This window comes from Podarcis gaigeae, assembly GCF_964106915.1.
Source record: "Podarcis gaigeae genome assembly, chromosome: 12".
NCBI classification, from domain to species: domain Eukaryota; kingdom Metazoa; phylum Chordata; class Lepidosauria; order Squamata; family Lacertidae; genus Podarcis; species Podarcis gaigeae.
Genome location: NC_139688.1, coordinates 20,183,053 through 20,209,176, shown reverse-complemented (window position 1 = coordinate 20,209,176; position 26,124 = coordinate 20,183,053). Strand labels below are relative to the sequence as shown.

General features: G+C 42.5%; 1 protein-coding gene across 50 annotated transcripts in view; it reads left to right on the top strand.

Moving 5' to 3' along the window:
- The window catches only part of SVIL (supervillin), a 141,926-nt gene that overhangs the window by 63,409 nt on the left and 52,393 nt on the right, over nt 1-26,124 (top strand). For 22 of the 50 annotated variants that reach the window (XM_083704509.1, XM_083704537.1, XM_083704536.1 and 19 more), the window contains 5 exons: nt 8,486-8,552; nt 13,823-13,914; nt 17,621-17,678; nt 17,775-17,926; nt 19,336-19,993. In XM_083704509.1, the coding sequence (XP_083560635.1) occupies nt 17,671-17,678; nt 17,775-17,926; nt 19,336-19,993 (818 nt within the window). In that variant the 5' untranslated portion in view covers nt 8,486-8,552; nt 13,823-13,914; nt 17,621-17,670. Of the gene's footprint in view, nt 1-8,485; nt 8,553-13,822; nt 13,915-17,620; nt 17,679-17,774; nt 17,927-19,335; nt 19,994-24,857; nt 24,942-26,124 lie in introns of all 50 variants that reach the window. The other 28 variants (XM_083704530.1, XM_083704522.1, XM_083704511.1 and 25 more) reach the window with 2 other exon arrangements.

The following is a 26,124-nucleotide window of genomic DNA, read 5'->3' as shown; positions in this document are numbered from 1 at the left end:
ACCACTCAGTGTGTAGTCGTTGCTGAAAAATATGCAGCCCATTCTGAGTTGCAACCTGGCACCAGAAATTGTATGGGGTTTGTATGGCAGTATGTCATTGCTACGTACTTAAAGGACTTGGGGCACAGGCCTACGGCACAAATCTGGGGAGCGGACTTACAGAAGACTCAGCAGGGATGGGGCTCATCTGCACCAGCCTAGCCCCTGCTCTGTACCTGCTGACACCAGGCAGGTGCATTTCACAGTATTCTTTTTGCACCTGCTAAAAACATTTGTTTAGAGAAACCTACCTAGCTATGAACACTACTGCTGAGTGTTTTTAGTTTGTCATTGATCTTATTCTTGGAATGTTTGGCTTTAATTATATTGATCTACTCTTTTTGCATGAAATGGGCAAAACCATACTTGCCTTACTTTCCTTTAATCGGGCTTGCTTACTTTCCCCTTCACCCACTGATGACAGATGTAGGAACTTAAGAAGAGCCCTGCTGAATGAGGCCAGTGACCTATCTGCTCCAGCATCCAGTTCTCACAGTGGGAAGCGCAAGAGCAGGAGCTGAGCACTACAGTTCTCTGCTCACTTGTGATTCCCAGCAACTGGTCTTCGGAGGTCTACTGCCTCTGATGGTGAAGGAAGGATATAGCTGTTGTGGCTTGTAGTCGCTGACAGCTTTATCCTTTATGAACTCGTGTTCTAAAACCATCCATGCTGGTGGCAGTTGCTACTACTTGTAGGGCAGGTTCCATAGTTTAACTATGTGCTGTGTGACGAGGCAGCCCTGTTTAGGGAAGTTTTTAATGTTTGATGCATTACTGTATTTTAATATTTTGTTGGAAGCCGCCCTGAGTGGCTGGGGAAGCCCAGCTAGATGGGCGGGGTATAAATAAATTATTATTATTACTATTACCATTATTATTATTATTATTATTATTATTATTATTATTATTATTATTATATCTGTCCTGAATTGCCCAACATCCATTTTATTGTTCTAGTGTTACGATAGAAAGAGAGAGAAAACATTTCTCTATCCACTTCCTCCACTCCATGCATAAATTTGTACTCCTCTGATCTGCTTTTTCTCTAAATGAGAAAATGCTGCAACTGTTCTTGATCAGCAAGTTTCTCCTTGATCATTTTGGTTTCCCTTGTCTTGACCATTTCCAGCTCTGCAACACCCTTTGGGAGGGGACGCACATATAGCTGAAATTTCTGGGTCCCTTGCACATAGGACTCTGTCTGTTGTCTCTGCTTACTTTAGTTCTCATAGTCCCATTGCCCTTCCTCTCATCAAGTTAAGTCTGCGATATTAGTTGCATTTTCTTAGAGCCCTGTTGAAGGCTGAGAGTCCTCTTGGGAGGACAGTCTTAAAGTGGATGTTTTGTGGCGCATTAGATCTGTCAAACTTCATCTGCATTCGTGCTCATGTGTCATTGTGTAAAGATGCTTTTTTCCCTGCTGAATTTTTGACCTCACAGACCTGTGTGAGTAGAGGAACCCACACCACTGTCTGTACCATATTAAGGCTTGTGTTCCCTGGTGGAATTGGCTGCTGTTCAGAGACCTTGAGTTGACTTTCACATCCAAGGGGCTGGTTGGAACTTGTATGAATACATTTTTTAAAAATAAAAATAATTATTCACATTTATGCTGTTTGGAAAGTCCATGCAATATTTGGAAGCCTGCCCCCATCGTCTAAAAGCTTGGTCAGCTAACAATTAAATACATAAAATATCTGCTAAAATCAAAGCAAAGCAAAATCAAGTGGGTTTTTAGGTGCCCTTCCACAGGAAGGAAGTGCCACAATTTGTTTGTTGGGCCTCTGGTGTGCTTTGGTCATCCAAGACTTGGTGATACCTCTAAGAAATCCTCACAAATCAGGGACCTTAGATTCTGACTTGATAATAAAACTTTATAGCCTCCAAGTGGAACTGAACAATGTAAGCTACTTAAGGAGGGCAGAAAAGCAATATGGTTTCTTGAGATTTCAGTGTGTGTTCACCAAGGCTGTCCCCACCATTACCCAGAATAGCATTTCTGCACACAGTGGCAGGAGAGGGAGAGAGAAAGAATGAGAATTGCTGCCGCTTTTTCAGTGTAGCCTTTCAGGAAGATAGGAAGCAACCATCTAGCTCAGCATTATCTTCTCTGATGGGTAGTAGCTCTCCAGACAAGAGCATTTCCCAGCCCCCTACCCTGAGACCGAAAAATCTGTGTGTGTGAAATAAGTCTCTACTTTTGCATTTCATTAAAAAATATGGTTGTGTGGCATAATAGACCTCAGCCACCTTTTGACGTTAGATGAAATATCTATAACTTCCAAGAGATCTTTTAGTTGCATGAGATAATCACTAGATGGCTGTATGCTGGAATATTCCTGTGTTGTGCTTCTTTGCAAAAAAAAATCGCAGGAAAATCTTCATTTCAGCTACTTAATCCTGACACTTGAGAAGGGAGTGGATTTGAGTCTTAAGCACACGATGAGCTAGGAAGCTTAAAATGATCTCTTTGCCCCCTGTATTTCACTCTCAGCAAATCACTCTAAAGAATAGTACCTTATGTTGATATCAGCGCTGGGCAAAGGCCAGCCATTGCAGAATCTTCCTGTGACCATTCAGTGGGACATATTGCCGGAGATGAGATTATTGGGCAGTAACATGCTTAATTCACATGCAATTTTAATGCCTCTCTTGAGCTATTGGGACACATCAAAATACAGTTAGACTTGTATTATAAATACATGCCTTTCCTAGGGCTGCCAGCTTTAAAACAACAAATTCATAGGAAGCTGCACTGACCAGCAACAGTTTTCCAGGGTTGCAAATTCCTCTCTTTGACAAAGCCTACCTGGATCTGCCAGGGATGGAACACAGGACCTTTTGCATGCAAAATCAGGTGTTCCTGTTTTTTGTCAAATAAGGTTAGCATCGGAGCAACCTTTAAGGGGATGGAAGGCTTTTGGAATGTTGTTATCTATGGATATCCACTGTATTTTTTGAACATGTGAACTGTGGAAATATAGGCCAGAGGGACAAGTTCACAAATTCCATATATGCAGCATTTTTTTAAAAATACCCATGGTTAAAACATTCAGCTCCAAACCACTATTTAAACTTCCCATGTTCAAAGTCCGTTTGGAAGCTAGATGTGAAAAGCTATTCACAGTGGAAGTGCTATCAATGCATTCCTGCCACCATTTCCCCTTTTGAACAGTTGTGCCTAGTCCCTTTAGAACTCTTGAATTTAAGGAGTATTCTGGAGGTTTTGAGAGATCATCTCCTGAACTACCAAACTGGAGTGAGGGTGTTTGGGGTGCATACGGAATGCATATTTGGGCAAAGGGCATCAGTTACTTTTCATGAGTCTGTGAAGACTAGAATAAGAACTTACTCCTTTAAATGAGACACCTGGATAATCTACTCTCCCCTCACTGGAGAAACCATGCTTCCATCCCTTTTGGTTGGTTTCGTTAAAAAAAAAAGAAAGGGGGTGATATGATTTTAACCCTACTTAACTTTGAAGTCTCTTCATTTGAAAGGAGTTCATCGAATTAAAAATGAATGCTGTTGTTAGGTGAATTGTGTCCTACCAATTTTTACAACCATACTTTTAACACCTTGCGTCTTTAAATTTTGAAGTTCTTCTGAGTCTGATGTCTGTTCCCAAGAACTTAGTTAACCCATCTTTCCTCCCCCTCAACTGTGAGCCAAACACTGTTTTGCTCATATGCTGTTCAGAATTCTCAGCAGTTTCAGTATTTTGCTATGAGTCTGCCAGTAGTAGGACAAGTGTTTAGCATAATGGATATGATTACCAGCATCAATCCTTCTGTAGAAACCAAACTGCTTGGCTGTCTCTGCTTTCTGTTTAAACTATCACTGCAGTATATTCTGATTACAGGTATCATATTTGCCTTTCCTTTATGGCAAATGAGGATTTATTTATTTTTCATTTCTATTCCCTAGTCAAAATAAAGGCGGGCTATTTAATTGCTAGAATATAAATAGTCATTCAGCTAACGGTTTCAAGTGGTAATATTATGAATCTCCCAGTCACCATTGTCCAATCTGTTTTAGCATTCATGTGCCTAATTTCTGTTTGTAATCTGATTACTGCCTTGAGCTGCTCCACTTTGCAGCCTATTGCTATGCATTTACTGTACTCCCTGGGACGCGATAGCCTGACAGCTTCAGTCCTGAGCTATGAAAAAATCTCTACACAATATTGCTAAGACGGGCCTAGGGCTGTGGCTGACTGAGAATTAGCTGCTATTGTAGTTTTCTCCTTTTGCCTGGTCCCTTTGTTTTCTGCAACCATGTTTCGAAATCCTTGGATATCCAGCTATTTGCGAAATGTCAGCTACTCCGAAGACCAAGGTAAGAGTGCCAAGTCCATCGGAAATAATGCAACTGAATGTAATTTATTGTAATCTAAATTCAAACAGTTTTCTTCGAGCTTTTTTCCCTTCCCCTCCCCTCCCTCCCGCCATGAAAAAAATATTTACCACTTTGGTAATCAGGATTTAGTTTGGCATCTAGTCTTATTGTTTTCCCAAAGGACGCTCTTTTAAAAAATCCGATTAGATGAATCTTCTAATTAGCTTAGCTAGCAGTTGAATTAAGGCCTTGTAGATATACTGAGTAACCATTAATGGTAATATCTTTTGAGGATTTTTTTTTAAAGGTGATGTCTGCATTGTGCATATGTTAAGAAGAGGCTTGCTTGTTTGATTTTTTAAAATTGTTTTGATCGGTAGTGCAGTGATCAGTTTAAACTTTGAAGCAATAAATCATTTTATTGCCTTCAGAAAATAAACAAATAAAACAGTGCATGCATATATTCATTGCTTTCCAGTGAAGAGTTTTATGAATACAATTGTCATAATCCTGTGACTGCCCAGGGAACAAAGTATTGATACGTTTGCAGTGACTCCTTAGTATTCTGGAGAGAATACTGGACATGATTGTCAGACTAACCACCAAAATATCAGCCAACCCTCTTGAGAGAGCCTAGAAAACAGAAATGCTTTTACGTCTGTTAAGCATCTTTATGTAATTAAAGGGCTGAATGCATGCTATTTGAGCAATAGGTTTCTTTCCCCCCACCCCTTGAAACTTTTAACACATAATGTCAAAAACATGTACCGTCCATTAAGTGAAACTTCATTTACGGAACTTTTTGAGGCAAGGTATCATAGCATTTTGGAATTTGCTGTAGATTGAAAAGGTACCCTCCCTGCCCCCATCACATTCCCACAAACAGTGTACCAATACTTTAAGCTGCTCTGTGCATTGCAGTTATTCAAAATGTGGGTTTGGTGCTTCATGGTTAATGGAGAGTCAAATCATAATATCACGCAGGCTTTTTCTTCTTTGGCTAGCTTCCCTTCTTCCTCCACATCCCTTAAGTTGAAAGCTTCTCCTGTTTTGGCTGGGGATGGAGAGGAATTTTCTCTGTGGCCTTCTGGAGGCTTTCATGGTTGAGAGAGGTATCCATGCCAAAAGCTGTGTTGGGTTATACACCATTTAGAATTGCTATAAATTTTTACGCATGCCTGGCTTTAATTTAACCAAACTCATATACTGTTAGAGAATTATTAACAGCTGCTCTTTCCAATAATACAAATCTATTATTCGTAAAGGTCATTCTTTTTCATTAAGACGCAGAGTTTCAAACAGGGTAATAATGGTAAATCACTGCTAATGCTTGCCTTGACTATTGTGTGTGTTTCTTTGTTTTTGAGTTGCTTTTTAGGGTAAGCTTTATCCATATTGTTACTTTGGGGAACAAAATAAACTGGATATCATCATAGGACAAAGCAGATGCCAAGTTTGAAAACGATGTTTGCTGACAAGGCTTCAGAAACATTAAATTGTTACTGTCTATTCCAGTTAGCTTAAAACAATATTTTATTGACTACTTAATTTTTTCCAAACTTTCTATGCTTCTCTTTCAAAAGCCAAGTCATTTCAATGTGGAGGAGGGAGAGAAGATGGGAAAGCATACTGTTACTTAGCTTTATTTAAAACTTATTCTAGACCATGTTTCCATTTGAACAAACAAATTGATTGTATCCAAGGCTGCCAATGAATGGAACATTTCTTGCCCAGGCAACAGAACTTACCCTTGCTTTCCTTGGTGTGCATCCCATACCCTTTTCTCTCCCCTGTGCAACCTCAAATTCTGTTCCAAAAAATTAGGGGATCCAAAGAGTTGGGGGCCGACAGGAGGAGAGGAAGGGGAAGTCCCTTTGCGTGGCAAGGTCCCAAGCCCTCCCCAGATGTTGGAACAAAGACACATGAAACCAGTATTTTAGGTTAATAGGCTAAAAAGGCCACAACTTTATTGGTTACAGAATGTGAGTGGTATTGGCTTAGGCCAGGCATAGGCAAACTCGGTCCTCCAGATGTTTTGGGACCACAACTCCCATCATCCCTGACCAATGGTCCTGTTAGCTAGGGGTGATGGGAGTTGTAGTCCCAAAACATCTGGAGGGCTGAGTTTGCCTATGCCTGGCTTAGGCATTGGAAATGAACTGACTCTATCTGACTCCTGCCCATCTGCAGGAAGTCTCGGAAGGGTTAATCACCAATAGGGGGAGCACTCCTGCTGCGCATCAACTAGGAACTCCCCCAGGGTTGCCGCTCGGGGTCGTGCCATAGCCCTAGCTCTCGTCTGGACTTCAGACAGAGACCACACCCATTGGATTCCTTTAATGGAATACCCTTGAATTAGGAGTGTAGGTGATGGCCACTACCTCCCCTCACCTCCAACCGAATACTCCAATGCCTAACCACCTAACCTTACAAAGTTGTGACGATTTGCTACGAGGCAGGCGAAAAACCAAATGGCTGGTGCCAATTTGCCAAGTGAAAAAAAATCCTACCAGCCCCTTCAACAGGCAACCAACAGGCGAGGTCCATAGCAAGGTGAAGAGATAAAGAGCCTAACCTTAGGGAGGGAGGGAGAACTGAGCAAGCAGGAAGTAGAAAAGGGACAAGTCCTCTACCACGGGCAGTTTAAATAGCCCAGGCCACACCCCCTGACTGACCGGATTGGTCGGCCTAAGGGATGACACGGCTGAGGGCTCCCAATGGCGCAGGGGCTATACCGCCCCGAGCGCAAGGGTCGGGCTTGTGACCAGCCCACAACGTCATCTCCCCAGGAACCGGAGATGGCTTTGTGTGAGTGGAAGTCTGTTGGATACAGCCCAAAGCCATTTGATTTACTTCCTGTGAGGGCCATGGATTCAGGCAGTAGTTGCAAAGTAGCCTCATCTAGGGTTGCCATACTTTTCTGTCCAGATTTACACTGTTTGAAACATGGCAGCCCTGCCATTACCTTCCTTTATATCTTACTTTTCAAGTGTATCTCTGCATGGCATTGGGGAATTTAGATTCACTGATCTAATACATTCTGCAGCAGCTCCACTTGTCCCAGCTGCTCCACAAGGCATGATAGGAGAATGTTGGAGCAAGTGTGGTGTAGTGGTTAAGAGTGGTGGACTCGTAATCTGGTAACCCAGGTTTGTGTCTCCGCTCCTCCACGTGCAGCTGCTGGGTGACCTTGGGTTAGTCACACTTCTCTGAAGTCTCTCAGCCTCACTCACCTCACAGAGTGTTTGTTGTGGGGGAGGAAGGGAAAGGAGAATGTTAGCTGCTTTGAGACTCCTTTGGGTAGTGATAAAGCGGGATATCAAATCCAAACTACTACTACTACTACTACTATTCTTCTTCTTCTTCTTCTTCTTCTTCTTCTTCTTCTTCTTCTTCTTCTTCTTCTTCTTCGAGATAAGATATGGAGCAGGCTCCAAAGATGATACTGTTGCCAAATCCCTCTGCAATTTTCTTGCTTGGGAGGAGGGGGAGTCCAGAACAGGTTCTCACCACAAATTTCCTGCATCCTACTTTTGTGCAGTGGTTCCTGCACTTCCCACTCAGGCTAATCCAATCTTTAAACAGTAGAAACAACTACTGTAATTGCACCATTATTTTGTATTTTATGCTGCAAATGTGAAGTATGAATGGTAAACCTGTTTTTAATGTGAACATGCCTTGTAAGTCTGGATCAGAGATCACCAAAATGTATATTTAGCTAAAAACCCTGTGTTTAATGTTTTCCATGTTTAATGCAGGAACTACACGGCGGGAATGATGTGAGCAGCATGCTTACTCATTCATGTCAAGTGGCAGTTTGGTTCACCATGATGTGGGCCACTGTGGAACTTACGTTAACTACAGTATAACAAATTTACCCAGAGTGCTAACGTGAAAGCTACTGGCCCTGTCCTCTGTTCGTAGTTCTAAGTCATAGTGTTCTGTTATTATTCTCTCTCCCCAGCATTGTTTGCTTTCACCATATGAACACTTCATAATTGATTTGTTTGGCTCAAAGTGGAAGGTTAGACTATTAAAGCACTGGTGTTTTTCCCCTCTCCCATTAAACCTTTTGCTGATGTGATATAATTTCCTTTCTTTGTTCCAGATTTTGACAAAGAAAATTTGGTCAGGTATAAGACTCCAAGATTACTCCAAAGGAGGAGGACACTAAGGTAAACAAACAAACAAACAAACAAATAAAACTCTCTTAACAGTTCTTAGGTGTAACTGACTAGTCTCTGGTGAAAACAAAGAACAACACTTGGCTTAATCTTCATGATTGTAGTATTTATATAGCAGAACAACAAAGAGTCCTTTGACACCTTGGACACTAGCAGGTATTTGGGGCTAGTTCATGCCTAGTAAACCCTGGTTTATAGTTTACTCTGGATATTGTTGAATTGCCTCTGTTTGCTCCACACTGCCTGGAGCCAGGAGGAATAAAATATCTGTGATTAGTGTTGTGTGTGAACCATCACTCATGATCAGTTTCTCTTCCATTAGCAGCAAGTCAAGAACAAACCTTGGCTTCTGCCTGTAGTTTCTTTGGAGAAAACAGAGTGCAAGTGTTGGCAAGGATGTAATGTCAAGGCAAGGTTTGTGGTTTGTTGTTCCTGGCTCCAGGTCAGGCAGAGCAATTCAGCAGCAAGAACTAGCATGCTGCTATTTCATGGTAAGCCATAAACCATGGCTTACTGGCTATGCAAACCAGCCCATAGTATTTTATGGGGCAGAGCCCACTCTGTCAGATGCTTGAAATGTTATTCTCAGCTGGCAGGGGGAAAAACTAAGAGTGGAGCCAAAAGCTATGAAATGTAAGAGGAACAAGGAGGTCTGTGAGGTTTCTGTGCAAAGTTCAAATTGAAATGTCACAGCCCTCCTGTGCTTGGTAATTCATGGTCTTGTGACTCCACTGTTAACACCTCCTGTATATCTGTATGTGTGTTTCATACACCCAAAAGAAGGTTGCTAACCCACGAAAACATATGTCACAATAAATCTGTGCATCTTTAAGGTGCCACAAACAAAGTGGGTGGCGCTGTGGTCTAAACCACTGAGCCTCTTGGGCTTGCTGATCAGAAGGTTGGCAGTTCGAATCCCTGTGATGGAGTGAGCTCCCATTGCTCTGTCCCAGCTCCTGCCAACCTAGCAGTTTGAAAGCGCACCAGTGCAAGTGGATAAATAGGTTACTGCTGCTGCAGGAAGGTAAACGGCATTTCCATGCACTCTGGTTTCCATCAGGTTGTTCCATTGCGCCAGAAGCGATTTAGTCATGCTGACCATGTGACCTGGAAAGCTGTCTGTGGACAAAGCTCCCTCAGCTTGAAAGTGAGATGAGCGCACAACCCCATACTTGCCTTTGACTGGACTTAATTGTCCAGGGGTCCTTTACTTTTTTTTCACCTTTTACCTCTCTGAACATACATTTGGAGATATCAGCAGTCACTGCACTAATCATCCATACAGATTCACCCTAGAAATTAAGAAAGTGGTTGTATAAACCAATCTTATAGTCTCTGTCCTAAAAAAAAAAAAGCTCCATATCATGCTTTTTTTTGGGAATACAGCAGGCTTGGGTCCTGAAGGAGCCTTCTTGAGCAATAAATGGAACTCCAGCCAAAAGCAGGAAAGGCAGGAAAGAAACCAAGTACCTATCTTTTGCTGTTACTACTGTCATGACATGTATGTACAGTCCATGCAAATACTGGCTGGTCCTCCCTTGGTTGCAATGAAAGCTTCTGCTCTGCCCAGGCCCACTTCGCTGCCTTATGCCAAGTCACACCACAGGTGTGGCTCTTGGGAATCTCAGATCGTGGTCCCATCTCCCAGCCCTTTCAATTGGATATGCCAGGGACTGAACCTGAAACCTCATGCTTGCAAACTCCATGTTCTGCAGCTGAGTTATGTCTCCCATCTACTGAAATGTGGTCCCTCTCTATATAAAGAGCAATAGAGGAACTCAAATAAAGAGAGCTGACGTATGTATGCTGGTCTGTATTTTAAAAAGGAATGGTTATGTACATTTGTTTTTGCTGCCTTTTCCATGAAGGAGTTCAAGGTTATGACTTCTTTGGGTGTGCAGTATAATGAGCCATAATGACAAAATGCCATTTTCCTTGGGGTTTGAGTTAACGGTGTTGCTGATTGTTGGGAATGGTAATTAGGTTAATAGGACAGATATTCAAAGACTGTACGTCACGGAAGCAGAGAGCAGTCCTCCTTATCCTTTTCATCTTAAAACATGCCCTCTTTGCCCAAAATTATTCTCAGCCTGTGTAACAGGAGCTCAGTCAGACAGCTTAGCGGTTTGTTTAACATTACCTAGTTTTAAATAATTGGAAGATTAGAAAGCCTAGTTCTTTGGGCTGTGCTTTTATGAGTATCTTTCAAATCTCAAAGAACCATGGAAACATTTGCAGTCTTTTTCTTCTTCTTTTAAAGGAAAAGTTAGGAACTGTAAGTTGTGGTACTTTATTATCGTGATCATTTTAATGAGCTATGTTCACAAGATATTTTGAAGTTGAAGAAGCAGGAAATGGATATTTTCTGGCTTCTGTAAAGTATCTGGACCTCTAGCAACAGATTGGCAGGGGATAAAAGTGGGCAAAGGCCACCTCTCTAATTTGTGCCAGGAGAGAGAGGAAATTCAAGAAAAAGAAGAAATGTAGCTCTTCAGCCCTGCCATAGATTATTAAGTCAGAAATTTAGCCTATCCTACCACTAGTACTATGTGAGCTTTACAAGTCATATTGGCTAGAATAGAAGTGGGTAGAAAGTTGTTTTGGATGTACTGGTAGATCTTTGGGTGATTTGCAGTAGAGCAGCAAGAGTTTATGACTACCAATTATATGGCAATGACATCAACTAGAAAGCTTTCCTCCCTTAAATTCAGTTGCAGAAAAAGATATATTGACAGAAAAAATATAAGTAGATCTTTAAAGGTAATACACCTAAAAACAAATGAGAAAACAGAGATGAAAACAGAGCTGGAAAGCCCACCACCTGTCCTCTTGACCCGTGCCCGTCTTGGCTGATTAGAGTGTGTCCAGACGAGGTGTGGGCCCCCCTGGGTGATATCATCAATTTGTCCCTTGGCACCAGGATGTTCCCAGGGGAACTGAAGGAGGCAGTGGTGCGTCCGCTCTTAAAGAAAACATCATTAGATCCTTTAGATCTATCCAATTACCGCCCGGTTTCGAATCTTCCATTCCTGGGTAAGGTGATTGAGAGAGCGGTTGCTGAACAGCTTGGTAGGTTTCTGGATGAAACATCGGCTCTCGATCCATTCCAGTCTGGCTTCCGCGCTGGTCATGGGACCGAGACAGCTCTGGTCGCCCTAACAGATGATCTCCGCGGGCAGCTGGATCGAGGCGGGTCGGGGCTGCTGATTCTTCTAGACTTGTCAGCAGCCTTCGACATGGTCGATCACGAACTCCTAGACCGCCGCCTTGCCGACGTGGGGATCCAGGGCACAGTCCTTCAATGGCTGCGCTCGTTTCTCTCTGGTCGGGGACAGAGGGTGGCGCTTGGGGGGGAATTGTCATCGCGCCACTCCTTGGTGTGTGGAGTGCCTCAGGGTGCGATTCTCTCCCCGATGCTTTTTAACATCTTTATGTGCCCCCTCGCCCAGCTTGCCCGGAGTTTTGGGCTGGGTTGCCATCAGTATGCCGATGACACCCAGCTCTATCTGTTGATGGACGGCCATCCTGACTCGGCCCCAGATACACTGACCAGATGTCTGGAAGCTGTGGCTGGATGGTTACGTGGGAGCCGGTTGAAGTTAAATCCTTCGAAGACAGAGGTCCTCTGGCTGGGACGGAGCGATATGGGATTGAGGGGGGCAACTCCCATCTTTTGCGGGGGTGCAATTAGTGCCAGCATCGTCCGTTAAGAGTTTGGGTGTAATCTTCGATACCTCCCTCTCTTTGGAGGCGCAGATTACAGCTATAACAAAGGCGGCATTTTTTCATCTCCGCCAAGCTAAGCAGTTGGCTCCTTATCTCTCTCGCCCTGACCTAGCCACTGTGATCCACGCGACGGTCACCTCCAGACTGGATTATTGTAACTCGCTCTACGTGGGGCTGCCCTTGAGACTGACCCAGAAACTCCAGTGGGTGCAAAATGCCGCGGCAAGACTCCTTATGGGGTCTTCGCTGCGAGATCATATTCATCCAGTACTATACAAGCTGCACTGGCTCCCGGTGGAGTACAGGATCAGGTTCAAGGTGCTGGTTTTAACCTTTAAAGCCCTATACGGCCTAGGACCCTCATACCTACGGGACTGCCTCTCCTGGTATGTCCCACAGAGAAATTTACGGTCTGCAAATAAAAAAATCCTAAAGATCCCAGGCCACAGAGAGGTTAGGCTGGCCTCAACTAGAGCCAGGGCTTTCTCGGCCGCGGCTCCAATCTGGTGGAACGCTCTGTCACAAGAGACTAGGGCTCTGCGGGACCTGACATCTTTCCGCAGGGCCTGCAAGACAGAGCTGTTCCACCAGGCCTTTGGTCAGGGCGCAGCCTGACCCCCTCCTCTGGCAACCTGCACAGAATTTTGCTTGATGGTTGCCATTAATTTGATTTTAATTAATTTTATAATGAATGTTTTTAGAATGTTGAACTACTTTGACTGTTGTTAGCCACCCTGAGCCCAGCTTCGGCTGGGGAGGGCGGGATATAAATAAAAAAAATTATTATTATTATTATGTTTCAGAATTGGAGGAGTATCACTTTGGTAGGCTACAGCACACATTCTAAGCACCTGGTGTGCTGGAGCAGATATGAGCTCTTGTAGGCATCAATAGCTTCGAAGGGAAGTGTGTGTGTGTTGTGCAAAAATAGCATGAAAAGATTCCTGTAAATGGCATGAGCTTGCAGCGCACCCAGGAGTTGCAGATCAAAACCAAGAAAATATGGATAGATGCTGTATTTGTAATCTCTACGATTAGTGAATGACTAGAGAATTTCTGATTAGGGAGGGCAATGGTCAGGGTAGGAGCCAAGACATAGACCAACCTTCCACAACCTGGTGCCCTCTAGATGTTTCTGAGTTACAACACTTACCATTGCTTGAACACTGGGCATGCAACCTGGGGCCTTTGGATACTAACAACATCTGGAGTGCACATCAGGGGAAGGCTGGTCCAGACTGAGAATAATAATAGTAATAAACTGCAGCCAGAAGAACAAAAGAGAGTTTGTGAGATTAGTATATTTTCCACAGCACAGGCATGAACTCCCACACTAATAAACCAAGGACCAGAAGAACCAATGAGGATATGGCATAATATGTAGTATTGATCATCGAGGATGATAGACCGATGCCATGGGCTGTCCAAGTACTGGTGCTTCCAGTAGGGTTGTGGGAACTGCCTATATGCTGTAGTATAACTTGATTTATAGCAGAGTCTTCCACACCTTAAACATAATGTTGTCTATGCTACAGTTTTCAGAAAGAGTTTTCATTTGAGGATAAAGAAGAGCTTGCAAACAGCACTAAGGATATCGATGCCAACCTTTTAGCAGTGCTGCCAAAAGGTAGGTACAGAATTGTGTTTTCTTGTATAGTGGCTTTTTAGAACGTCGCTTTGAAAGATTGCCATAGACATGCTTCCTTTGTAAACAACCTTTTGCCCCATTTCTGAAAGAGGCATGCTGAAAGCAGAGGGTTTGTTCTGGGATAATAGTTCTACTCCTTGCAAAATTCTGACATGCCAACAATGAACCTTCAACTTTTATCTTGGTGTGCGAAATCTCCCAGCAATGGTCATTCACCTCCCTCTTCTCCCTTTTCTGTTTAAGTCTCTTTTCTGACCCCATTGTCCTTGCCTCAGGGCTCATCCATTCTATCACAAAACTTCCCCACTCTCTCCAAGTCCCTTCCAATCCTATGTTCTTTCCAAAATCATCCCCATGCGCAGTGTTCTTCAACCTTGGGTCTCCACATGTTGTTGGTCTACAACTCCCACCATCCCTGACCATTGGCTAAGATAGCTGGAAATGATGGGAGTTGTAGTCAAACAACTTCTGGGGACCCCAAGCTGGAAGAACACCGCCCTAGCATCATGAAATAGTTCCAAAGTGGTGCACAGAGAAATCAGTACGTTTGCTTACATGAAATTGATCTGGGAATTAGGTATTGTTTTTATTTTTAAAATGGCGATGCAAAATTCTCGAAGTCTTGATTTAGACATGCCTGTGTGATAGAAACTGCAAAAGGCTTTCAATTTTGCTCTTAAAATAGACTGTGCATTACTGTCACATGGCTAGTATCTAACTGGATCCTTTATCCTGCCTGAGAGAGTTTTTGCCATAATGTGGGACATTTGTTAGTGTGATAGGGAAGACTGTTCCTTCCTGAAATTTAAAGCTGTTTGACACACAGAAAATATAATTGGAGAGACAAAGATATTTCTTCCTTTTCTTGTTTTTAAATTGCCATTGGAGTATATCTTAAGACACTCTTGGCATATTTAACCTGCTAAAATGTAACTGTTGCCTTGTGTAAAAACACCCTTCAATCATATATAGCTTTCAAAACTAAGATTTATAATGCAATCTATTGCAAAATAACCCAGTTTTAAGTGTCCTGTGCAACATTTAAAAATAGATTCTAAAGTGTGTGATTCCTCTTATGGGAGAATCTGTATAAAATCCTTGGGACTAAGTGACTTAAAGCAAAGCTGGCTGCAAATGCATTTCGGATCACTCATCTTTAAAACGCTGCTTTCTCTCTTGTAAGTGTTCTGTACCTCTCAGCTGTGCTGAGATAACTTGTGCAGCCCAGCTGTATCCTTCAATGGTCAAAAGTTTATGCTGATATTCAGACTGGCCCAGCACGTCTGTGTGAAATTGTATACTTCTCAATGGGATTGTGAAAAGAGTGAGCATGCAGGTGTCTTGCACTGATGATACATGCATTACAGGACGTATATGAAAAGCAAAATTTAACTGACCATTTCCCCCCGCCCCCAGGGATTTACTAGTATCTGTAGGGGGGGGGAATACTTTTAAACCTAGGTGAATGTGAATTTTACTTCTATACAGCATATAGGATGGGGTGGAAGCGAACCTGTGGCCCTCCAGATATTGTTGGACACTTCAGCACCCGCCCCTCCCAGATTTGTGTCCCTTTTGTAGGAAATGTTTACTTTTTGTGCATTCTGCAATTTCCCAGTCAAAGGTCAGGGATTGTAGGGAGTGGTAGACCATCAACATCTGCATGGCCCCAGGTTTGCCCGCTCCTGATCTAGAGGAACTTCATGTTAGCAGGGCTACCTGTCAGGTCACTTTAAAGGGGGGTGGGGACAAAGTTGTCTCAGGAGTGCCTCCAGTCATGTGTTAACCTATGTAACTGATATAACTGTCTGGAATCTCAAGTGTGGAAAAAGTGTGATGCTGCACAGGCTAGGTCTGTGCTATTTTTATCTCAGGTCTTGCTTGAGAAGGTGTTGGGGAGATACTCCACAAGCCCATAGCTTTCACTTAGGCCTGCAAAACAGCAGCACAACCCAGGATGCTGCTGACACCTGAGGAACCAGAGTTGAGATTGCAGGGTTTTAACCTCTCAGCTGGCTATTAACCTGGGATACGGACCATCCAGCACTGCACTGTGGGAAAGGAGAGAATCCTATTTTGTTTCTTTCACCTTCCCTCCCCTGCAAGGCTTGAACGGGACCACAGTACAAATCTCCTGTTCCAAGCTGCCTGGGGGCCTGAACAGGAACATTTCTTATGGAGTGTGGAGGCATTTTGCTGCAGTTCTCACTTGCAAATAAACGCTTCAGGGTTTTGCTTCAGCGAAGTGGCGACTTGCAGTTCATATGTTAACCACGGTGACGGTCCATTGATGGCAATAAAAAGAAGTTTATGCTCTTAGGCATGCACCTAAATAAGAGCTGGCTATGCGTAGGTGTTATTTATGTGGCTTAGGTCCTCGGCTCTTAAACACGTACCTAAAAATTGTGGCCTGAAGGGAAATGACTGCATAACTCTCCAAAGGCCCCCTTAAAAACCTGTGCTGTAGTCAGCTTTAGAGTTGCCAAACATACAGTGCATTAGTGGTTCAAGCAGTAAAATTGTTCTGTCAATTAACCAGGGCTGGGGAGTGAAAAGCGAGTGAAAGCCATGCAGTTGGCTCCACTCATGACCCACAAGATTCTATACAGCATATACCATGGTGTCAAAAGCAGCTGCCACTTTGTATGTAAACTTCTCTTTCCTCTTGGGGTGTTATTTGTTTTTATTTACACTGTTGCAAAATGAATAAAAAATAGATGGTAACAACAACAACTATTACCTTAAGTTCATTGGCCCACATTTACTGGCGGAGGAAGAGGGGGGTGGGGGAGTGCATCACCCCCCCCCCACGATCCTGGTGGGGTGCCATCGCAGCTGCCCCCCAACTGCTGGGTGCCACGCCCCCACAGGCGATGCACCACACCCCCAGGACGTACGCCACTTCCCAGTGGGCGGCACGCCACGCCCCTGGGATGCGTGCCAGCCAGGTCCCCACCTGTTCTCCACCCCCATTGCCAGAGCATGAAGCTCCGCCACTGCCTACATTTGGTTTACATGCCCTGCTCTGGATTCCATCTTTTGTGGAAGTGAGATGGGTTGTGACTGAAACACTGACTTTTCAGTGGTGGCACCCTGGTTGTAGAATGCTGCTGCTTGCTAGCAGACTGCAAAACAGTTGTGACTTGTAGAGTTAATGTACCTTTGAAGCAAGAGCTCCTGCCTCCTTCTTTATAATGGCTTCTCCACTGAGCATGAAGTATGATTTTTTTTAAAAAAAAAATTGTGAATGTCTGCTGTTCGAAGGAACACAGAATTCTATTAACTTCAAAAGAGAAGCTCTTTAAGATCAGGGAAGTGGCTGCATAGCACAAGCTGGCTCACCTCTACCAAAAGTTGTTTTATGATTATGCATGATTGAGAAACACCCTGAACAGGAATGAGAATAATGTTGGTATTCTACTGGTTTCCAAAGTTTTACATAATATTTTTCTTAATCCTCTGTTTGCTAATAACCATATTGTAAAAATCCAAAGGTTGTATCCAACTTCTCAGAGTAGACCCATTAATATTAATAGGTAATATTAATTACAAGTAGTCTTGTGCATTAATTTCAGTGGGTCTACGCTTATGACTAACCTAGAATACAACTGCAAACCACTCCATTAACAAAGTGAATAGTTTCAGATTTCTAATAAGTATTTTATGGGGTTTTGTTTTGCTTCAGTTTCCGAATTAAGAAAACTCTTTGAACCGAACAGGCAGGATACCTTGGAAATGAAAAGGTAAATTCTAGATCTTCCTCTATATTTCTCCTTAGGATGGATTTCCAGTTCTTTGGGGGTATTTCTGGCATAACCTCTTTCTTTCATCTTCCCCAGGAAAGAAAGGATAGCTAGGCGTTTAGAGGGAATTGAAAATGACACTCAGCCCGTCCTTTTGCAAAACTGTCCAGGATTGGTTACCCATCGTTTGCTAGAAGAAGATACACCAAGATATATGCGTGCAACAGATCCATATAGTCCTCACTTCAGTAAGAAACATATTTGTAATATTTGCTATTCTTAACCAAATATTGTAGCAGATTTGGGCTAGTAGGAGCTCTGCCTAGCTATGAGTAGGTTCTATAGAATCCTTGTATTTCCTTTATGTTTTAAAGGGCAACTGGTATAAAATACCTAAAACATTTTTAGGGTCTTTATTCTATGGGAGTGTCTGCTAGCACATAATAAAGTAGGTGGCTTTAAGAGGGGCTTAGTCAAATTCTTGCCCGATCGACTATTAAGTTCTTCTGTACTAGGTTTTTTGTTTTTGTTTTTAAATGCAGCTCATGCTTAGAAATAGCTAACCATAAGGATCCGTAGAATCGATGAATAGTGAGGATGCTCAGCTGCACGATGTATCTAGGACTTTATCAGCTCAGGGCAGTCTATTTAAAAAGTAATATGGTTGAAATAAAAGACACAGCTTATAAGCAATTCTACTGTATTTTGATAGGATGTATAATAATGGGAGAAGTCCCCACAGCTTGGTTTGGAAATTGAAGAGTAACTTCAAATATTTGTGGTAAACGCTCAAGAAACAGGCAGCAGTTGCAAGTTTTAAAGTTACTTCTAATTTCCATTGCTCTCTATTAAGGTTGTTTAACTGAACTGGACTTAAACTTCCTCTGTTTTTAGCCCCCAAGTCCTGGACACCAACTGCTGTTTACAAAGAGATAAGCAAATCACAGAAAGTTGGAAGGGACTCTGAGGACCATCTAGTCCAGGCACCCCCAAACTTGGCCCTCCAGCTGTTTTAGGACTACAACTCCCATCATCCCTAGCTAACAGGACCAGTGGTCAGGGATGATGGGAGCTGTAGTCCCAGAACAGCTGAAGGGCCAAGTTTGGGGATGCCTGATCTAGTCTAACTCCTTGCAGTGCAGGAATATATGTCTGTCCCAAGCAACCTTGGTGTTATCAGAATGGTGTTACCATTCTCTAACCAACTGAGCTATCCAGGGTATGCCCCTAAGGGGAATTTTTAAGGCTCAATGGACTGATGGGCCAGCCCAGGGATGCTTCTGAACCTTGGGACAGGGGCACAAATATGCACAGTCCCACTCAGGACATTTTTTAACCAAACTGTGGGGAGCTCCCTAACCCAAAACCTCATGAACAGAGGCAAAGGCTATTTACAGGCTCTGCAAGACATCACCCTAGCCTATTTTTTCATTTTCTCTTTAGCAAACAGTGAGACGGAATAGAAAGCCCAAAGACTTGCCCGTAGATTCCTTAATGTCTGCTTCAAAATTGTAACTTGTGTTGAATACTAAGACATTTGGAAGGAAGTCATAGGGAAGTGGATGAGTGTCAGGATAATACAACTTTGTAGGACTTCTTTAAAAAGAGAGAAATTGGGAAACCTTCTGCCTGTTAAAATTATTCTGTGTTGTTATAGGAAGATCAAATGAAGAAGAAACTTCAGATTCCTCAGTAGAGAATCAGCCTAGATCAAGATACCAAGCAGAATCCAGTGGAGGAAAAACAAAGCCACCTTCTTACAGCCCTTCAGTCATGGATTCCCAGGGACCCGAGTCCAAAGCAGAAAGGATAGCTAGGTACAAGGCGGAGAGACGGCGCCAGCTGGCTGAGAAATACGGACTTTCGATAGATTCGGATGTGGACTCAGAATATTTATCCAAATACACCAGGGCAAGGAAAGATCAAGAAGTGGCTGAGAAGAGAGTACCAAAGAGTGAGAAAAATGAGGATGAAAGTAAAGATTATAGTTCCCTGTACTCAGCAAGAACAGAGGCTAAGGAGATGAGGAATGCTTCTTTGGAGTCAAAGGAAAATTATGTGCTTGAGAGGGCAAGTTCTCCAGAAAGGGAAAAACTGCATATGAATGAGGACAATGAGAGAGAAGCCCCAGAACCTAGTTGCAACAGACACGATCTACCCTCTGCATCAGAGAATTCCACATCCTTCTCATATATCGGCCATGACTCCTCCCTAAGTGAAGTGCCAAGTTCGCCAAAGCAAACTCGCAGGGTTTCCCTTTCTTCACCAAAGCAGCTAGCTTCACCAAGTCATTCCCTCAGCGACAGCAGATTAGGGTAAGTGCGCTGTTCCTGTCGCTGTTTTGTAGAGTGTCAGCAACTGTTGGTATATATGGTACCAGCTCCAAGGACTTTGCATTGTCTTAATATTAGGTGACAATGGCAATAAGGGGAAAACTGGGTAGGAAGCAAGCGGTGTGAGTTAGTACAATGACACATACAGTGCACTTCTAGTGTTGCAGGAATAAGAGCAGGATTGGATATAGGATTTTGGGAAGGGAAAATTAAGCAAGACAGATCTATGCACGGCATAGATTGTATGTTTGGAACAGCCTTTGAAAGAATGGTTGAAATCCAACGAGAATACAGATGTTGTACTTGTGTACAAACCAGAGTTGCTAAAACTTTGAGGTCAGTGCAGAAATAGGGGACAGATTGAGGGAAAGAATTCCGAAATCATTCAAGTCTTTAAAAAGGCAAATACCTTTACAAACAAACTTACCCATTTTGAGAGGAGGGAGAACAAATATTCTGCAGACCCTCCAGTTACCACGGATAAAACCCAATGTAAATTTCAGACAATCTACATATCAATTTGAAGTGAGTGAATGTGAGGGTTTCAGGTTGCATTTTTCTGTCAGCAAACAACATACCGTCAAAAGCACACGATGCCCAAATAAGTACATGGACATCTCAAAAAAAATGGCAGCCAAGTCCCCTTTTCTCCCTTTTCACTCACAGTAAACACCAAGGGCAGCTAAACTGTGTTCTGGTGTTGCAGGTGTGTGTGTATCTCTGCCCCACGTAACTGGCTGCTTGTGGGGGTGTTTGGGATGTCTGAATGCAGGCACAACAACTCCTAGGAGCCAAAGAAGTCTGCCCCCCCATGTCTTTTTTTAGGGGCCCGAGCCCTCTCAATATTCAAGGAGCATTCAGAGAGATTATGGGACAGAGAACACAATAAAACCCCCACAGCTATCTGTCATGGCAAATATGTTGACTGATGGTGATGAGAGAGAGAGAGAGAGAATGAATGAATGAGAAGAAGATTGCTGAGCACTTTAAACCCAAAGACAGACTTTAATGGAAAAGGGGAGGAGAAGGCCTGTGACTGGCAGCAGTGAGCACAGTTGCCAAAGCCTCTCTGCTGAGCCACACTGGATGATAAAGGCTGCTGCTACAGCAGAGACAGGTTGCTTGAAGGCAACTGCTGATTGCTTTACATGTGTATTAACAAACTTGGCTGATCAGGACCAACCACCACAAATGGTGCCCTTGTTACACTGTAAACCAATGAGAAAAAGATCAATCCAAACTGAATATTGAGAAGGGAACAACCAAAGTAGCTCGCAGTGTCACACATTCAAATACATAGACTTATTGGAAGGACGCTGTAACAAATTCTACATTGTAGAGATTATAATAAGGTCTGTCCCTCAACCCAACCTCCAATATATGTTCCTGTCCTAGATTCAAATGAAACCTGTCTCAGCCCACTAAATGAAAGCCCTCTTGGGAAGCTTTTTAAAGACAAGGGAAGATTATGGCTGCATGAATAAAAATTAGTTTCAGTGTTGAGTTCTGCAATCTTCCCGATTCTATAGATTTTTTAAAATGTTGTTTTATAAATACCACCTTTGCCATCAGCGGAAGAAATGCTGTGTGTTTGCCCAGTTGAAGTGGATCATGTATTTCAGAATTCATCATGTTCAATAGGGACCTAAAACTGGCGGCAGACAAATGCAATCTTTTAAGTTCCCAACTTGTTCTGCAGTTGCCCAATACAGTGGTACCTCGCAAGATGAAATTAATTCATTCCGCGAGTCTTTTCGTCTTGCGAGTCTTTTCGTCTTGCGAAGCACGGTCAAGTCGCAACTGCACCTCTTCAAGCGGTTTTAAGAAAAAGGAAACAAACTCGCAAAACGTTTTCATCTTGCGAAGCAAGCCCATAGGGAAATTCGTCTTGCGAAGCAACTCAAAAAACGAAAAACTCTTTCGTCTTGCGAGTTTTTCGTCTTCCGAGGCATTCGTCTTGCGAGGTACCACTGTATTCATTTCCTGTTTGAATTTATTTTTACCGCGCATTCGGAGATGAGGTAAAAGTGATGACTCTTAATTGGTCATTGTTTTGCCTATTCTGCTTGCAATGCAATTTATCTAAATTTCTGTACCAATGAAGTACCAAGAGAAAGTAATTATGGTATGTCTGTGGTGGTTTTTCAGGGTGTTAGGGCCCCTTCGTGTGTATCTGGGGTGACAGGGCTAACTAACCACCTCCTCCAACGTTGCTTCCATGGAGTCACTTACATTTTATGCAATTATGCAGTAATGTAGCTACTCAAGTATTGTTGGAAGGCAACTCAGCTTGCAGTAAAGCTGATGGGATTTGCATGGGGAGAAAGTAGATAGAGGAACCTCCAAGCTTCCCAGATTGTCTTTATGACCTAAACTGTTCAGATGCTAGACTGGCATTCTCAGGGTTGCTGACCTAAAATCCTACTTCCCCCTCCTCTCAATCTCACCTTGAGAGAGGAGGCATCTTTCCTTTGTTTCTCTCCTGCAAAGTTCAAAGAGCAATCATGGCTCTTTGCATCTCCATCTTAGACAGAACTAGGATCTTTCCTATCCAACATGTATTTCCTTTGATAAACTTGTCTTTCTTATTTTTCCACACTAAAAGTATCAGTATCCAGGGTAAAGGGCGTTCTTCCAAGGGATTTCAGCCAACAGTTCAAGCTTCTGTATATGGGTAGAGATTTTTATTAAGGATACGCCAAAATTCTTCTTGCAGGTTTCTTTTTTAATGAACGGTTGCTCTTGTACCTTGCTTGTGACCTTCCCATGGGTGTCACCTGGCCAATGTGAGAAATGGGGTGCTGGATTATACTGGGCTTTGGTCCAATTCTGGAGAGCTGCTCTTATGTTAAAACAGAGGAAAGTGATTGCTTATTCAAGAAGCATGGCTACATCAGCATGAACCAAACGTGACTGGTTCTATAGCATTGTGAGCATCATTTTTACTATGTGATCGCTGATTGACTGCGATCACTGAGCATAAAAGGCCTTTAATTGGGCACAGTGGCAGACAGGGCAAACAAGGGCACCAAATGCCTTCCAAAGAAAGGCAGATGTTTGGACCTTTAATTGGACTTTGAGGAAAACAATGTTTCCCTTTTCCCTGCTGTTGACCTGAAAATCAAAACAGGTGAACATGATGTTGGGAACAATGCAGGGGAAAACCATGGAAGAGGTAGCCATCCTATCACTCCAGGTACAGATAAGAGTAATGAAATGTAGTTAGAGATGGAACTTACGTAGTCTTATTGAAATACCATTTCATTTTTTCCTTTTGGGCCCAGAGAATATGTGTGTTACACTCACTCCCGGTATTTCCTTATCTTTAGTTCTTTGCATTGCGCCTGTTTCTTTTGCACACATTCTTCTAAAAATGTACATTTGTGTGCATGCATATGCACGTTCGCATGTGTGCATATGCATACACAGAAACTGTACTCACTATTTCAAGTTAAAGTATGCTTTTATATTCTGGAGCTTTAGCATAGATCAAAATAGCAGAGTACATTAAGCAGATCTGGACCAGGTCTCTCTCATTGGGATTAATGCTACCAGCTTCCTCATTCTTTCCATTTTGGGCTACATGTCAGGTCACTCTGACTCTAGCTAAAGCTCCTCTGTGATAAAGATTAAGCTAGTTCACTCTGGCATCAAACTCTCTAGCTTCCATACCTATCTAGATCCTGGCAGCTTCTTGGGCTAGGAATGCTGATGTTTGGGAAAGGTCCCAGTGTCATTGCTTCCCCCCTTTTCCCCCTAGTTTCTTGGTGCAGTTTGTGGCTGACTTTGAATATTGACTCAACTTGCCTTTCACCAGTGTCAGAAACGAGTATTTATTCCAAAAGCCTGGTCTGAAGTAGCAAATTTTCAAGGTGATGCTAGGGTTTTAATGTGTGCATTTTAATAAAATCTTGCAGTTTTCAATCATTACCATTAAATACTGATTTATTGTACATTTCTCATTGCTTTCATTGAAGGACTAAGGCATTGTTCATGCAATCAAATCCTGGCTTTATAAACCAGGATTTGCCCAAACTGCTTGAACCTGCAGTCACTTTGCTTTTTCCTTTCACATGAGCAAACAGACCAGGAAGCCAGTTCAGCATAGCTTCCTGTTACATCTAAAACAGGAACTGTGGTAAGTGGCTTCTGAATCTGGCTTACCAGGTCCAGGTTCTTCAAAGAACAAAGAACAAGTTAATTTATTTTGAAAAAATACAAATAAAAAAACATTGAACTGAGAGAAGTTATAAGATGGGGTGTGGCATCAGAATAGATGTTTCAATGAAATTCTTTTTTAAAAGGTTTATTTGATTTCTTTTAAAAATCTCTTTATAACTTTCCCTTTTCTCTCAATATAACTTCTCACCCTACATTTAAAATGAAAATTCAGGATAAACTTCTCTTTAAACAAACAAAAAGCAGGTCTAAACTAATTTCATTAAGACAATGCATCATTTGTTAATTTGACCATGTTACACTTTGGTTTCTTAGGAATAATTTCTTGCATTAAATATTGAACCAGAAGAAAAATGATTTGAATGTGTAGCTACAAAAAAACCCAAAAACCGCCCCACACCTGGGTGTAGTAGCAGTCTGTATTGAGAGCATATTTGTCTCAAGAGAGGTTTAGCTTTTTCTGTGCATATTGTGGATATGTTCCTAGTTGTATTCACACACAGCTATTCTAAAGCTACAAGCCTGCCTCTTACATTTATAAGCCAAATACCTTCAGTGAATACTGAAGAAACTGTTTAAGGAAGTGGGGCGGGGGGAAACAGGAGGGTTGTGTGTGCATGCATTGACGTATTGCTAGAAAAAAATTCTGAAGCTCTATTTTCTATAGTAGTGCAGGGAAAACAAAACCTGATTGGTTTCTTCAGAAAGATTCGGATGGGGATACACCTTCACTTATCAGCTGGCCCTCCAGGTATCCTACCATGCAGCTGTGTGGCTTAAATAATAATAATTGGACTGTTAACTTCCGTTCTCCTTTTCCTTCCCCCACTATCATTTTAACAAATGTCGTTGGCACCCTTTAATGGCAGTGGATAAAAAAAAAATACAATTTCTGTTTTTAATTTCTGCTCTAATGAAACTTTCCTTCTGCCCCTGCCCTCTCTCCCACCTCCCCACCCCCCCGGACAATTTCTGCGTCTTCCTTTTTGTCACTTACAACTAATTGATGTTCTGGTAGGAAGCACTAGAAATGCCCTTAATGTTTGCTCCACAGGTGTAAACATGGTGGCACTGGCTAAACTCAGGTCTTGCCTTTTGGCCTTTCATTAACATGTTTCTCCTGCCTTGCAGTCTGAAGTGCAACAGAATACTAGCCTGTGAAATGTTGCAAGCACTGAATGCAGAAACATTTGCCCCTTACTGAGTGGTTTCCCTGAATGTGAAGATACAAAAAGGTGTATAGTTAATACATTAGCTTGTCTTTGGAGATGTGAGCAGCTTGCATGTTCACATAAAGTAGTTCTCATAAAGGGATGAGTTGTCCTTCCAAAAAGTGGGTCTCTAGTGAGCAGACAAGGAAGTATTCCTAAATCCGGTGGTTAAAAACAGGCTATAGCAAAATTCTGATTGTTTAGTGCTGTGCAACATAATTTAAACAAGAACTTGGTTTGCTAATAATGTGGTGTATGAACACTTGCTATTAGTAACAGTTCCTTTGAAAAGGTAATGTGTCAAATGTTATATAGAATAGGCTCAGCTATGATTGAGAGGCCCTATCCAACAAGGAGTTTGGTATCAGTTGTACACTTCACTTCTTTTTCTCTAACATATATACCTTGTTTGCACACAACACTAAACCAAAACATAACTTACTGTGAATGAGCAAATGTGTGGTTCCTGGACAGATGATCACGGCCTGTTTTACACTTGAATTTCTTTCTCAAATCCTCTGCTTAGGATATATTTTGTTCTAAGGTATAGGTTGCAGAGTATAAAATATAGTCTCCCCCCTTCATGGTGCGCACACTTTCAAATTGCTGCATATTTCAGCAAAACATACATAAGCAGGAGCCTCCCTTTTTCTGTTTCACACTTCTTGTGCATTTTGCAAAGGTAGAGGCATGAGTCTTTCACAAATAAAACAAATATCTAAA